Source organism: Poecilia formosa, unplaced genomic scaffold (assembly GCF_000485575.1).
Source record: "Poecilia formosa unplaced genomic scaffold, Poecilia_formosa-5.1.2 Scaffold37, whole genome shotgun sequence".
Lineage (NCBI taxonomy): Eukaryota > Metazoa > Chordata > Actinopteri > Cyprinodontiformes > Poeciliidae > Poecilia > Poecilia formosa.
Genome location: NW_006799976.1, coordinates 3,145,063 through 3,156,948, shown reverse-complemented (window position 1 = coordinate 3,156,948; position 11,886 = coordinate 3,145,063). Strand labels below are relative to the sequence as shown.

Below are 11,886 nucleotides of genomic sequence, written 5' to 3'. Positions count from 1 at the left end.
TAGCCCAGACAAACTCATAATCTGTTAAAGGTGTGCTTCCTTTAATGTGCTTTTATTCATCTCCAGCTCAACACTTTGCAGCACCAAATTCTGCTGCAGTTACAGGAGAAGAGTTTGTCTCATCCAACTTCACACAGACGTTCTTCTTCTCCAAGTAGCTCAGTCAGACTGGAGGATGTTTCCAACACACCTTACTGCTGTTGATTTGGGGAGCTGCCAAATTGAAACGACAAGTCTTGCACATTATAACTGGGACTAGCCGGAGTTCCTCCCACTGTTCTGAGTGGGAAGTCTGACTTCCTTGAGCGCTCCAGCTGACTTTTCTGACTGGAAAGTCAAAATGTTTGAGCTTCGACTACAAACGGAACGGATAACGAATCAGTAAAACTATTGAAGTAAAGCTACTCTTAGTCAATGTTTGGACCCATTTCTGCTTCGTTTCTGTTTCACTCCACAAATATGCAGCTCTTGGTGTTAGTCTGTCACACTAAATAACAATAAAAATCCATCAAAGTGAGAAAATGAAAACCAAAAAAACAAAGCAATGTGGACAAACTGTGAAACAATCCCATAATCGTTGTTTGATTGCTCACGCATTGACTTCTTCGCAGAAAAAGCCGTTCCAGGAGCTGACAATCCCCCTTTCTCATCCCCACAGACAGTTTTTTCTTCAGCACTGCTGATGCAAACCCAACATTTCTGCCTCTGCTTTAAAGTACCTAATTGCATCAGCAGAGTCCAGCAGTGGCTGCATGTTGCACTCGAGTTAGTTCAGTTTCGGAAACTGCAGCGCTAGATAAATGTTTAGCTCTTGTCATTAATATCATTTATAAAGCCAAGCAGGGAGTCAACGTTGCGGAGGCTTTAATTGTGTAGTTAAAACCCCCCAAAATGTTAGGAAGTACAGTGGCTGTAGAGACTGAGTGGGTAAAATGAAGAGCAGTGTATTATCAGGCTAGGGCTGAACAGGAACAGACCTGACCCGGGGCACTGGAGTCACATACTGATGTTGCGTACTGCCTGTCCAACTCTGGCGCATTGTCATTCTGGTCCAGTGTCTCTATGGCAACCACAGCCCTTGACACAAGATTTGGGTTGTCTGGAAGGGAGACAAGAGAAGGGGGGGAAATGAACGCTAATGTTCAAGTTTTTACAGAAAAATCCACCGTTTGCTCTCCACTGGGTGAAATACGAGTCGGTGTCGCCGCGGCGCTCCAGGTGCCCCGCGGCGGTACGGTCTGTCATACCCCTCTGTGTGGCGATGACTGAGATGTTATGCCACTGCTCCTGCTCACGGTCCAACTCTACCACGGCGCTGATGAAGCCTTTGTCGGAGGCGATGCGGAACAAAGCCTCGGGGTCCGACTGCGGATCGATGGAGTACCTAGGATACGGGACGAGGAACAGTCAGGAATCGCAGGCTAATGAGTGTGTGAGTGGTGTGTGCGTGTGTGCGTGTGTGTGTGTGTGTGAGCGACGGTGAGTCGGTCACCTGATGTTGCTGCTCTGTCCCGTGTCCGGGTCTACGGCGTGGACGCGGCCGACGGCGCAGATGGGGGGGCAGTTCTCGGACACGTCCAGGTGGTAGACGGCCTGGGAGAACCGCGGCGGCTCGTCGGCGTTGAGGATCATCACCCGGACCGTCGCCTGGTCCTTGAAGGGCCCTTTCCGTATGAACCGGGGGTCAACGACCGGGTTCGCCACTTCCACGGAAAACGTATACGAATTGCACATTTCGTAATCCAGAAGCTGTAAAAAAAAAGAAAAAAAAAAAGAAGAAAAAATGAGACGGCGAGTTATTTTTTGCTTTGGTTCTGATCCAGCCGCAGACTTCATCATTCACTTACGGTATTTTCCTCCATTCATTCTTTTCTTATGCGGCTCGGGTGATTTTTTTTTTCCCTGTCTAATTAATGACGAGCCTCATCTTGTCCTTCAATCTTTCTTCGATAATCTCACAGAATGTTGTCAAAAGCCCTAAAAGTCGAAATCCTGTTCTTTTAACAAGGCCTCACTTTCAATGAGTGAGACTCTGACCAGCTGATGTCCAGTTCATCATCATCACTTCCTTCAGGACACCGGTGGGTTGACACTATCAGCAGAAGATGTTTAAAGTGTTGCTGATGCAATGGTTTAAAAAACTATTCAAACCCCTTCAGCTTTTTCCAGCTTCATCCTTTACAGCTACAAACATTTGTGTATCTTATTGGGATTTTGTGTGTAAACCAACACAAAGTGGTGGGTAAAGAAAATATTACATGCTTTAGAAATATGTACAAAACTCCTCTGGGTCAACGCTTTATTGAACCATCTTTCACTACCGCTACGTTTGCGAGCTTTTTGGTGTATGTCTCCATCAGCCTCACACATCTACAGAGAGAAATTCAGGACATTTCTTCTTTGTGAATGAGCTCACGCTTCAACCTCGATTTTAAAGTCTTGCCACAAAAAATATAAGAATTTTAAGACATTTTAAAGATCATTACAGAGTTTAAGACCTGTAAAACAACAGAAATACACACACAAAAAAAGCAAATAAATGAATTGTATGGGCTGGCAACAGAAAGGAGAAAATGGTTAAGACGAACATCACCCAGCTAACTGGTGATAAAGTTACACTTAGCCATGATGTACGCAACAGCTAGCTACACTGCAAAAACACAAAACCTTGTTAAGTAATTTTGGCCTTGTCTTCAGTGCAAATATCTTCGTACACTTGAAATAAAGCGAAACTAACCAACATGTGACTTTTCAGCAATATGTAGAAGCTTGTTTCAACTAAATAATTCCCTGATGTTGATTAAAAAGTACTAACTCCATTGTCAGATTATTTCACTTATAACAAGACATTTTTCCCATGTTACAAGTGAAAACTAGCTGGCTACTTAGATAGCACTGTAAAGCAAGAGCCTCTGTCATTTTTACAGTCTGGTTGGAGTCTTTTCTATTGAACACGACATTTTGCTTGGAGGCTCATAATTGGACTCATCATCTTCAGGTGTCTGTAAAAGAAATTTGTCTTTTGCGTCCATTGTTTGATAAAGACCAGATTTGCAGAGCGGATGACTAACAGTTGTCCTGTTGACAGATTCCCTTCTGAGCTGTGCATCTCTGCAGCTCCTCCAGAGTCACCATGGGGCCTCTTGCCTGTTTGACAATTTAGGTGGACTGCCATGTCTGCTATACTATTTTCATTTGCTCACCGCAGAAACACAAAACTTTACTAAGAATTTTTGCTCTAGTTTCTGTTGCAGATATTCTCAGCGCTTTTCAGCAAGATGCAAAGACTTGTTTTAAGCTAATAATGTCTTAATATTGGTAAATTATTTGACTTAAGACATGGAAAAAGGTTTATAAGTCAAACAATTTTCCAGTTGAACTAGTACTTTTAAACAATCTATAATAAGGAATCATTTACTTGGTTTTATTTTCTAACGTTTTAGCTTATCTTGCTGAAAAGCTACTAAGTTTTGGGGACTTAATAAAATGTGTGCCACACATTTCTGCTTTGCATGCATAATTTTCTCCATATTTTTGCTCTAGTTTGTGTTGGTCTACAACAAAATACCACAATAAAACACCCAAAGCTCTGTGGTTACAGCTTCACAAACTGTGGAGAGGTCAGTGGGGTATGAATGACCCTTCCAGGGCACCATAAAAGCTCTTGGTGCCCGTTTTCCCGTGATAAACCTCAGCTGCTTCTCGCACATTCAGCGTGCATGCGTCCGCATCGCCGCTCACCTTGTTCAGCACGATGACGGCCTCCCTGGCTCTGCCGGTGACGTTGAAAATGTCCGCCTCCTCCGCGTCCAGGATGGTAAACTCCAGCTGTGCATTTTCTCCCAGGTCAGGGTCGGTGGCAGTGAGACGGCCCACCTCCACACCAGGTGCAGCCAGCTCCGACACAGAGAACGACCACGCACCTGCAGCGGAGGAGGAGAGGGGGAGGGGGGGTGCGGGGTGGCAGGGAGGAGGAGGAGGTTACAATGAATGGAGGGGTTTGAGAGCTGGCACTGAATGTTCATGAGGACGCTGTCTGGCTCCGTTTGGGGCTCAGAACAAAGCTGGCATTACGCTAATGCATGCAGCTGCTGCCCCTGCGCAGATTTCATGATGAAGTTTGGAGCATTGTTCGCTCTCCATCACGGCTCTCGCAGTATATCACAGGTCTGCTTGTGTTGCAGGAGCGATTGGTCGGTGCGACAATCGCAGTAAATCATTCGAGGAATAACATTTCGTCTCGAGGCGATGCTAATATAGGTAAACAGCACCTTGTTTCTGCGGGGGAAAAATGAATTATACAGAGCTGCTGTGGCTGCAGAGGAGGGGAGTAAACATGTTTATGAGGCAGTAATAAAAATTTAGAAAGTATTTACTTTAACCAAAATAATGAACCAAATGGAAAAAATAGGCTGCTATTTGTGATTTTTAATGTAGGTACATATATTAGAGTGTGTATATTAATAAAGCGTTTTTTGTTCTTGCAGTAGATTTTTCAACAAACATGAAGCTTGAAGTCTCCAAATAAATGTTTTTCATTTCTGATAGGTGCTGTTGGTGGACTGTAAACGCTGTTCCTGCAGAAAACAGGATTTCTGGACATGACATAGTTACAAAATGAAACAAATTAATCAGCTTAATTGTGACGAATCGACTAATGGAATAATCGTCAACTAATTTAGTCAATGATTAATTGAAGTATGCAGACTCAGAAAAAGGTCAGTGGTCAGTAAAATAACATATTTGGAGCATTAATTAAGCCAAACTTGTACAAAGAAATACATGAATTTTGCATTTAAGATTAAAAGAAAACTTCTGTGATCTACCCAGGCACAAATTGGCAGTTTTAGCTTCAGCTGGTTCAAAAATCTGGACAAACAAATTAATTAGTCACTGTTTGCCGTCCAATTATTAATTAGTTAATCAAAAAAATAAATAAATAAATAAATCTGCAGATTATACTTATTGTATTGACGTAAAGTCAACGAGCTTTTCAGATACTTGAAGAATATTTTAGCTACAAATAATAAGGTGTTTACTAAATAAATGCTAAGTTGCTGCATTTTAGGCTAAAAGTTTTTCATTTTCTTATTTAAAAAAGGAATTATTATCTAAAAATATTTTTAAATGTATTTCTTATATTGCACAAAAGAAGCTCCAGTGGTTAAATGAAAACTCTGCATAATGTGCTGATGTTTGTCATTAGTTTAGTTTAATCGTTAGCTGCAGCCCTGCAGGTTTGTGCTGACGTCCACCAGAATGACCTTGAGTTTGATCACCAAGAGTCTAGACAATAAAACCCGGCTAAGCTGCCTCTACCCTGTTGATTGCTGTTCTAAGCGTTTTATGGTATACAAGACCTAATATATTTCTTTAATTTGTAACAACTGCAAAGAGATATTCAATAAAAAAAAAAAAAACAGAATTAAAGTTTAAGACAATAACAGCTTTGTGATAAATGGAGTGAGATGTGGAGCTATTAGTGTAATTTATTGATAATAAAAAGAAAAACGCTCCAGTCGGCGCAGGTTCTGACCCTCTTCGTCTTTTCGCTGCGAGATCATCAGATGTTGGTTTTTCACAGCTTCACAGGGCCGGTGTGTGGCATGGATGCATAAAAAACGTGTTAATTGTGTCTTAAAGCGAGAAAGCTGGCATCCTAGATACATCATGGTGCACAGAGATGCATGGAGCTAACGCTGCAGACTCCAAGCATCATGGGAGTTTTCCTTTGAGCGTAATGTTCACACATAACACAGAGAACCAGAACGAAACACGGAGAAGCAGCATTCAGCTTCTACGCATCACAAATCTGGAACAAACTTCCAGAAAACTGCAAAACTTTTAAGTTTCTTTAAACTAGAAGCTAAAAACCCGGCTGGTCAGCGTTTGATTCACAATAACTGGATCAATGATAAATGTATCTGATGAATATTTGCTTCATAATTCTGATGTCATTTTTCAAATTGTATTGTTTGCTACTTGTTTCATAATTGGTATCTGTTGCTGAAACGTGTAGTAAATTTCATTTGACCTGAACAAACAGTTCCTGAAAACAGGAGTTTTTCATTTGTTAAAACAATAATCTATATTTCAGTAAAAAAAACAAAAAAACTTCCAAGATTGTTTTATTTTGTTTTCCTAATTGGATTGTTTACATTCAGACGCCTGTAAGTTTTTAACACTCTGACCACAAACTGACTGGTAAATTTTACTGGGATTTTATGCGACAGATTGAAAAATGAAAAGATGGTTTTCAACATTTATAACAAATGAAGAAACTAAAAGGTGTGGCATGTGTTTGAGTTTGACACCTCTGAACCACATCCAGTTCAGCACCATCATCCAGCTGCTCTGTACGGAAGAAGATTAGTGCCACTGAGGAAAGAAAAAAAAAATTCTGACTTTTTTCCTCAAAGTCAGAATTGTTTAAATTGTTTATGCAACTTGGAACTCAAATTTGCCACATACATTCTGGATGAGCTTTCAGTGCGGATGAAGTGCAGGTTTACAAATCCTTTAACAAGGAAGAAACAGTTATGTGATTATTTCCCAAAAACATAATTAACATGCTATGCATGTTTGGGTATTTATTTGGATTTGGACATAAATAGTATCAGAACTCTTTAGTTAAAAGTCAGAATTCTGAGAAGAAAAAAACCCCGCCTGAATTTAATTACATTTTTATGTTTTTAATCCTCTTTTGTAGCCCTGTGACGGCCAAAGGTGGGTGGAGGTTTAAACCAGGAGTAGGAGGAGCGTTAAGTATAAAAGCAGCCAAGAGGCCCATGGTGACTCTGGAGGAGGTGCAGGGGTCTCCGGCTCAGGTGAGACTACAGATGTGCGACGTGTCTGTTGATACGTTTCACAAATCTGGACTTCATGAAGGAGAGAGAAGAGGAGAGCCATTGTAGAAGGAAAGTAATAGGAAACTCATTTGCAATTTACCACAAGCCATGATGGAGGGAAGTAGCAAAAACGTTAAAAAGCAGATCTTTAAAAAAAACAAACAAAAGAAAACTTTTATTTTTTGTTTTGTTTTTTGTTTTTTTAAAGCGTTTTTGCTTTGGGAAACAACGACCCTAAACATTCAGAGCAGCAATGGAGCGAGTTAACTCAAAGTACATCCAGCGCTGGAAACAGCCAAGTCAAAGTCCAGACATATCTAACCTGGAGTCTTAAACGGACGTTCTCAGATAATGTCCATCCAATCTAACCTCACTTGAGCTTGTTTGCTCTTTTGCTGTGCAGAGCAAAAATCACCAAAATTCACCAAAAACGTCTTCCAGCACAAAGCGGCTGCAGAGATTATTGACACATGGAGGCCGAGTACAAATGCTTGCCAGAATTTCCATTTGTATAACAATAAACAAATTCTCTTCATAATTACACTCTACTTTGTGTCAGGCCATCACTTAAACTCCTAGTAAAACTCACTGAAGCTGTAATGTGACAAAATGTGACGGATTTCAAGGGATTTAAATACTTTGCAGGGCTCTTTAAAAGATGTGTTCTATAATTTATGCCAGTTTCTGGTTTCTCCACAGTAATACTCTATCTGAACTCTTAAATCACTTTAAACATTTGAGCCATTCCGTTTGACTATTATTGTAATGATTTCTGATCTCCGTTCGGCGCGCCGTCTCTTAAAAAGCCCGGAGCTCCTCTGGGATGTTCGTCCTCAAACTCTGAAAAACTTCTGGTTTCAGACCAATTATCTTCAAACCTTCAGCATCGTTTCTGTGGTTCTGGTCAGGAAATGGAAACTGAACAGGCTAAGAATAACAGACATGAGGATGATGATCACTCTGTGTTAACATGGAGATGAATTTAAACTGAAGCTTGAAGTCGTAAATGTCAAACAGATGCAATGCTTAGTTTACATTTCTGCGACTGACAGTATGTATAAAAAAAGCTAAATTCTTTAATTATTAATGGATACCGACATTAAATTAACTTCATAAGGGAAGAACATCAAACAATGAGAGTTAAAACCACTGAATGTCAAAATGTTACGTTTTCAAATAAAGATTAACATTTACCAAAGGAAAAAAGTATGCAAACTAACTTTGTTCTATGTAAAAAAATATATATATAAATATATAAAGTTATTGGACTCTAAAGTTAATAACTGGTTGTATCACTGCAAAGATACTGCAGTGAGTCTTTTGCATCACTGCAGATGACTTTCAACCTACTTTTCATTGCAACAATGTTTCAATTTAGCTACACTCTTTGAAGTATGAAAAGCATGTGTTCATGCATGCCAATTGAATTTAGGTCTAGACTTTGACTAGGCCTCTCCAAAACCTTAATTTTGCTTCTTTTAAGCCAATCAGAGAGGCATTTGCTGGTGTTCTTCGATTTAGAGGTGTGATTCTGTATCGATCTGATTCCAGGTAAATACAAGCTCCGTATCGCCAATACCGATACCGATACTTTTTACTATCCAAGTTTGATACATCAAACTTCATCATGTATGTTCATGGTTTTTCCTTTGAAGAATTTTGTTGAAACCTAAGGCAGAATTTGGACTAATTTTATAGGTGGCTACAAAATACTTTAATGACCAACCTCTATGATAAAAAGAAACAAAATGACTTTCTGTGGATTTTTTTGCTAAAATACAAAATAATATATCATTTGAAAGCAAAATATTCTTTGCAGTAGAGTTGAGAGATTACATTACAAAGATAAAAACAAAACTGCAAAAGGAAATTTAAAAAAAACAAATTTTTTTTATAAAAATGGTTTTCATTTGTTATCAACTTCGTCTCATATGGTTATATTCGTTTTATTGATATTTATTAAGTCACATGGAGTAGCTTGTCAACGAATAAGCAATTTCCCTTTGGGGATCAATAAATTCTATTCTATCCTATTATTATAAATCTCCTTTTTATAGAAGAGTTTTGTTAATTTGTCTTTATTGCATTGCAATGTATTATATTTATATGAATTATATACTGGCTAACTATTATATGTCATGCATAGTCAATTTGAAATAAATGAACAAACACAAACTAAACCATGAATGTTATCACGCTGGAATTGATCCGATACCGATATTGACTTGGTATCGATATAATCGATATTGTTGGATCGATCCGCCCACCTCTGCTTCAGATCAGTGAACTGCACTGAAACCCAAAGGAAGCAGGTTTTCTTTTCTCCTTTGGGAATTTCTTCAATTACAGCAATGCCCGCACCATCACGCTACCACCGCCGTACCTTGACCAGACTGAAATTTAAATTCAGACTGACAATCAAAATTGAGAGTCAAATCTGACATTTTTAATGGGGAAACCTTTTAATTTTTTTCCCCCTGCATGCCAACCTAAATGTAGCTTTTACAGTATTTGGCACAAACACTGAAGCTTTTCAAACGGAGACCCGCAGCCTGACAGAGTTCATCTGTTCTGCTGTTGCTGTTTTAACTGAGGCAGCAGCGTCCGCTCTGCAGGCGCCGAGAGGCCAGCCAGCGACCGGCGGAGGATCGTGTCGTCTACCTGGCATCCCGTAATGAGTGCCGCTCGTTTTGATGCGGCACGGTAGCAAAAAATCCCGAGGAAAGACTTCACCTTAATCAAATCGGTGCTTCCTCCTCATAAACAGGCACATTAAACCGAAAAATAAATAAATAAATAAAAACACACCCTTCGCTTTCAAAGAGCATGCCAAATGAGCCATTCGCTAAAACTGTGGCATTATTGTCAAAGTGAAAATAACGCCCTGCAGTGAAGTGGGGATATATCATCAGATATCAGTAAATAAATAACATGCTGGTGCTGTCTGGAATTATAATATTGCTTCCATAAAACGCCTGTATTGCAGCACAATATATCAACATAAGGAAGAAAGAGAGAGGGGTGTGGGGGGCTTTAAACATTAAGATGAATGGCAGTGAGTGGAGACGGCGGGGAAAAGCATACAGGGAAGAGGTAGTATATAAAGAAATGCAGGGTTTTGCTGAAAGTGTTGGACACATTCTGCAGTGATTTTGCTGTCTATTGAAGCAGAAAGCACTGAACTATAAGATGAAATATTAATAGCGGGGAACCGGGAAAAAGCTTTGATGGGAAAAAAAGGGACATGATCTTTCACTCTTCTGCATCAAGACGCAGTCCGTGTAAACTTTAGGGACCACTATGGGATGCTTACATAGAGTGCCTCGCAAAGTAAAGTAAAATAAAATAAAATAAAATATAAAATAAAATGAAACATTACTCACACCCGACCACACACAACCTTTCCCCACATTTTGTCACGTTATAACCACAAACTTCCCCGTGTGTTATTGGGATTTTATGTGATGAACAGAGACAAGGAGCAAACATTTGTGTTGACACACACACAAAAAAACAAAACAAAATAAAAAACAAGGCATCAGGAAAACCAAAAAGTAAGGTGGGAATGTCGAAGAGAAACTCGTGGAGCAGATTAAAGCAGCGAACGTTCTGAGATTTAAAGATCAGAGTTCAATTCTTCATCAGAACGAGGGAAGAGCAGAAAAGAACCAACCGCAACCAACGTTTTGATCAAAACCAGTCGGATAACAGTTAGCCTTAAGATAAATAGGAGACACAGCAAACAAGTCGAACACGACGCTCTGGTCAGATGAGAGAGAAAAAAACGATGTCAATAAATATTATTTTATGGATATTATTAAAGGCAATTTTTATAGTCAAAGGAAACAGATGAAGCACAAAATTAAAGGGGCAGTGGTGTGTGTTTTCCAGCCATATAGAACTGTTTTATAGCACAATCAAGTAAAATTACCTTCAGTTATGAAAATATTGTATATGTCAAATTTGACTTAGAAGAAATTTGACTTTGTAATTTAGCGGGTTAAAATTGGGCCTCTGTCTCAAAAAAAGTTGATTTTACATAATACTGTCCCTTTAAGGGACCTCAAAGAGTTAACAGAAGAAATAGTGTAGAAGCTGTGCTTCCAAACCAACAAGTGAAGCTTCAGATTGTAAGAGATCGCAGTGAAGGATCCCGTTAGCCCATTTATTTGGAGGAAGTCATGGAAGAAAACCTGCGAGGAGCAGCAAAACCCATGAAGCTGTGGGCGAGTTTCATCTTCCAGATGTACGACTCTAAAACATACAGCCAAAGCCACAGTGGAATGGTTCAGATTAAAGCACAATCATGTGCTGGAATGGCCTAGTTAAAGTCCAGATCTAAATCTGACAGAGAATTTGCAGCAAGACTTAAAAGCTGCTGTCCACAGAGGCTCTACCATCCTCTTTAACTGCACTTCTCAGCAGGCCTGGAAACAAGTGAATGCCACACTTTTCAGTTCATATTCAAAATGCTGAAAATATATATATTTTTATTTTTATTTTTTTGCTGCCCGATCACATAAAACCCCATTAAAGTACATTCATATTTATGGTTATAATCTGACAAAGGGTTATCGATACTTTTGCGACTTCACTTCCTCTGCAGCTCACGCTATGCGAGAGCGAGTTTCCATAACAGCGACTCGGTAAGAAACACTCAGCTCTCATCCTGAACCCAAATGAGGTGGAAATTATCCGAACTCTCTGTCATCGCAGGACGCTTTATCGTCCAGTGATCCTCATGCGCTCGTCGCTATGGCTACGATCAGAAGCCACTGCGGCTGACGTGGCAATCCGGTAAGGCGGTCGGTGCGCTCACTGCGTCTGAAGTGGGGCGGGTTGTCGTTGACGTCGCTCAGCTTCACAGTGACGGTCGTGGTCCCCGTCAGCCCACCCAGATGTCCGCCCATGTCTTTGGCCTGGAGGACCACCAGATATTCGTCCTGCGTCTCCCTGTCCATATCAGGTACGGCGGTCCGTAGGATCCCTGGTGGAGAGGGAAGCGGGGAGCACAACAAAAAAAAAAAGAAAAAAAAAG

At 40.1% G+C, this 11,886-nt stretch overlaps 1 protein-coding gene across 2 annotated transcripts in view; it reads right to left on the bottom strand.

Moving 5' to 3' along the window:
* Window positions 1-912: 912 nt before the first annotated feature.
* LOC103137183 (cadherin-24-like) overlaps window positions 913-11,886 on the bottom strand; it is a 32,689-nt gene continuing 21,715 nt past the window's right edge. For both annotated transcript variants that reach the window (XM_016670780.1, XM_016670781.1), the window contains exons 5-9: window positions 11,668-11,835; window positions 3,742-3,923; window positions 1,493-1,749; window positions 1,248-1,384; window positions 913-1,099 (exon numbers count right to left, since the gene is read on the bottom strand). In XM_016670780.1, the coding sequence (XP_016526266.1) occupies window positions 951-1,099; window positions 1,248-1,384; window positions 1,493-1,749; window positions 3,742-3,923; window positions 11,668-11,835 (893 nt within the window). In that variant the 3' untranslated portion in view covers window positions 913-950. The remainder of the gene's footprint in view (window positions 1,100-1,247; window positions 1,385-1,492; window positions 1,750-3,741; window positions 3,924-11,667; window positions 11,836-11,886) is intronic.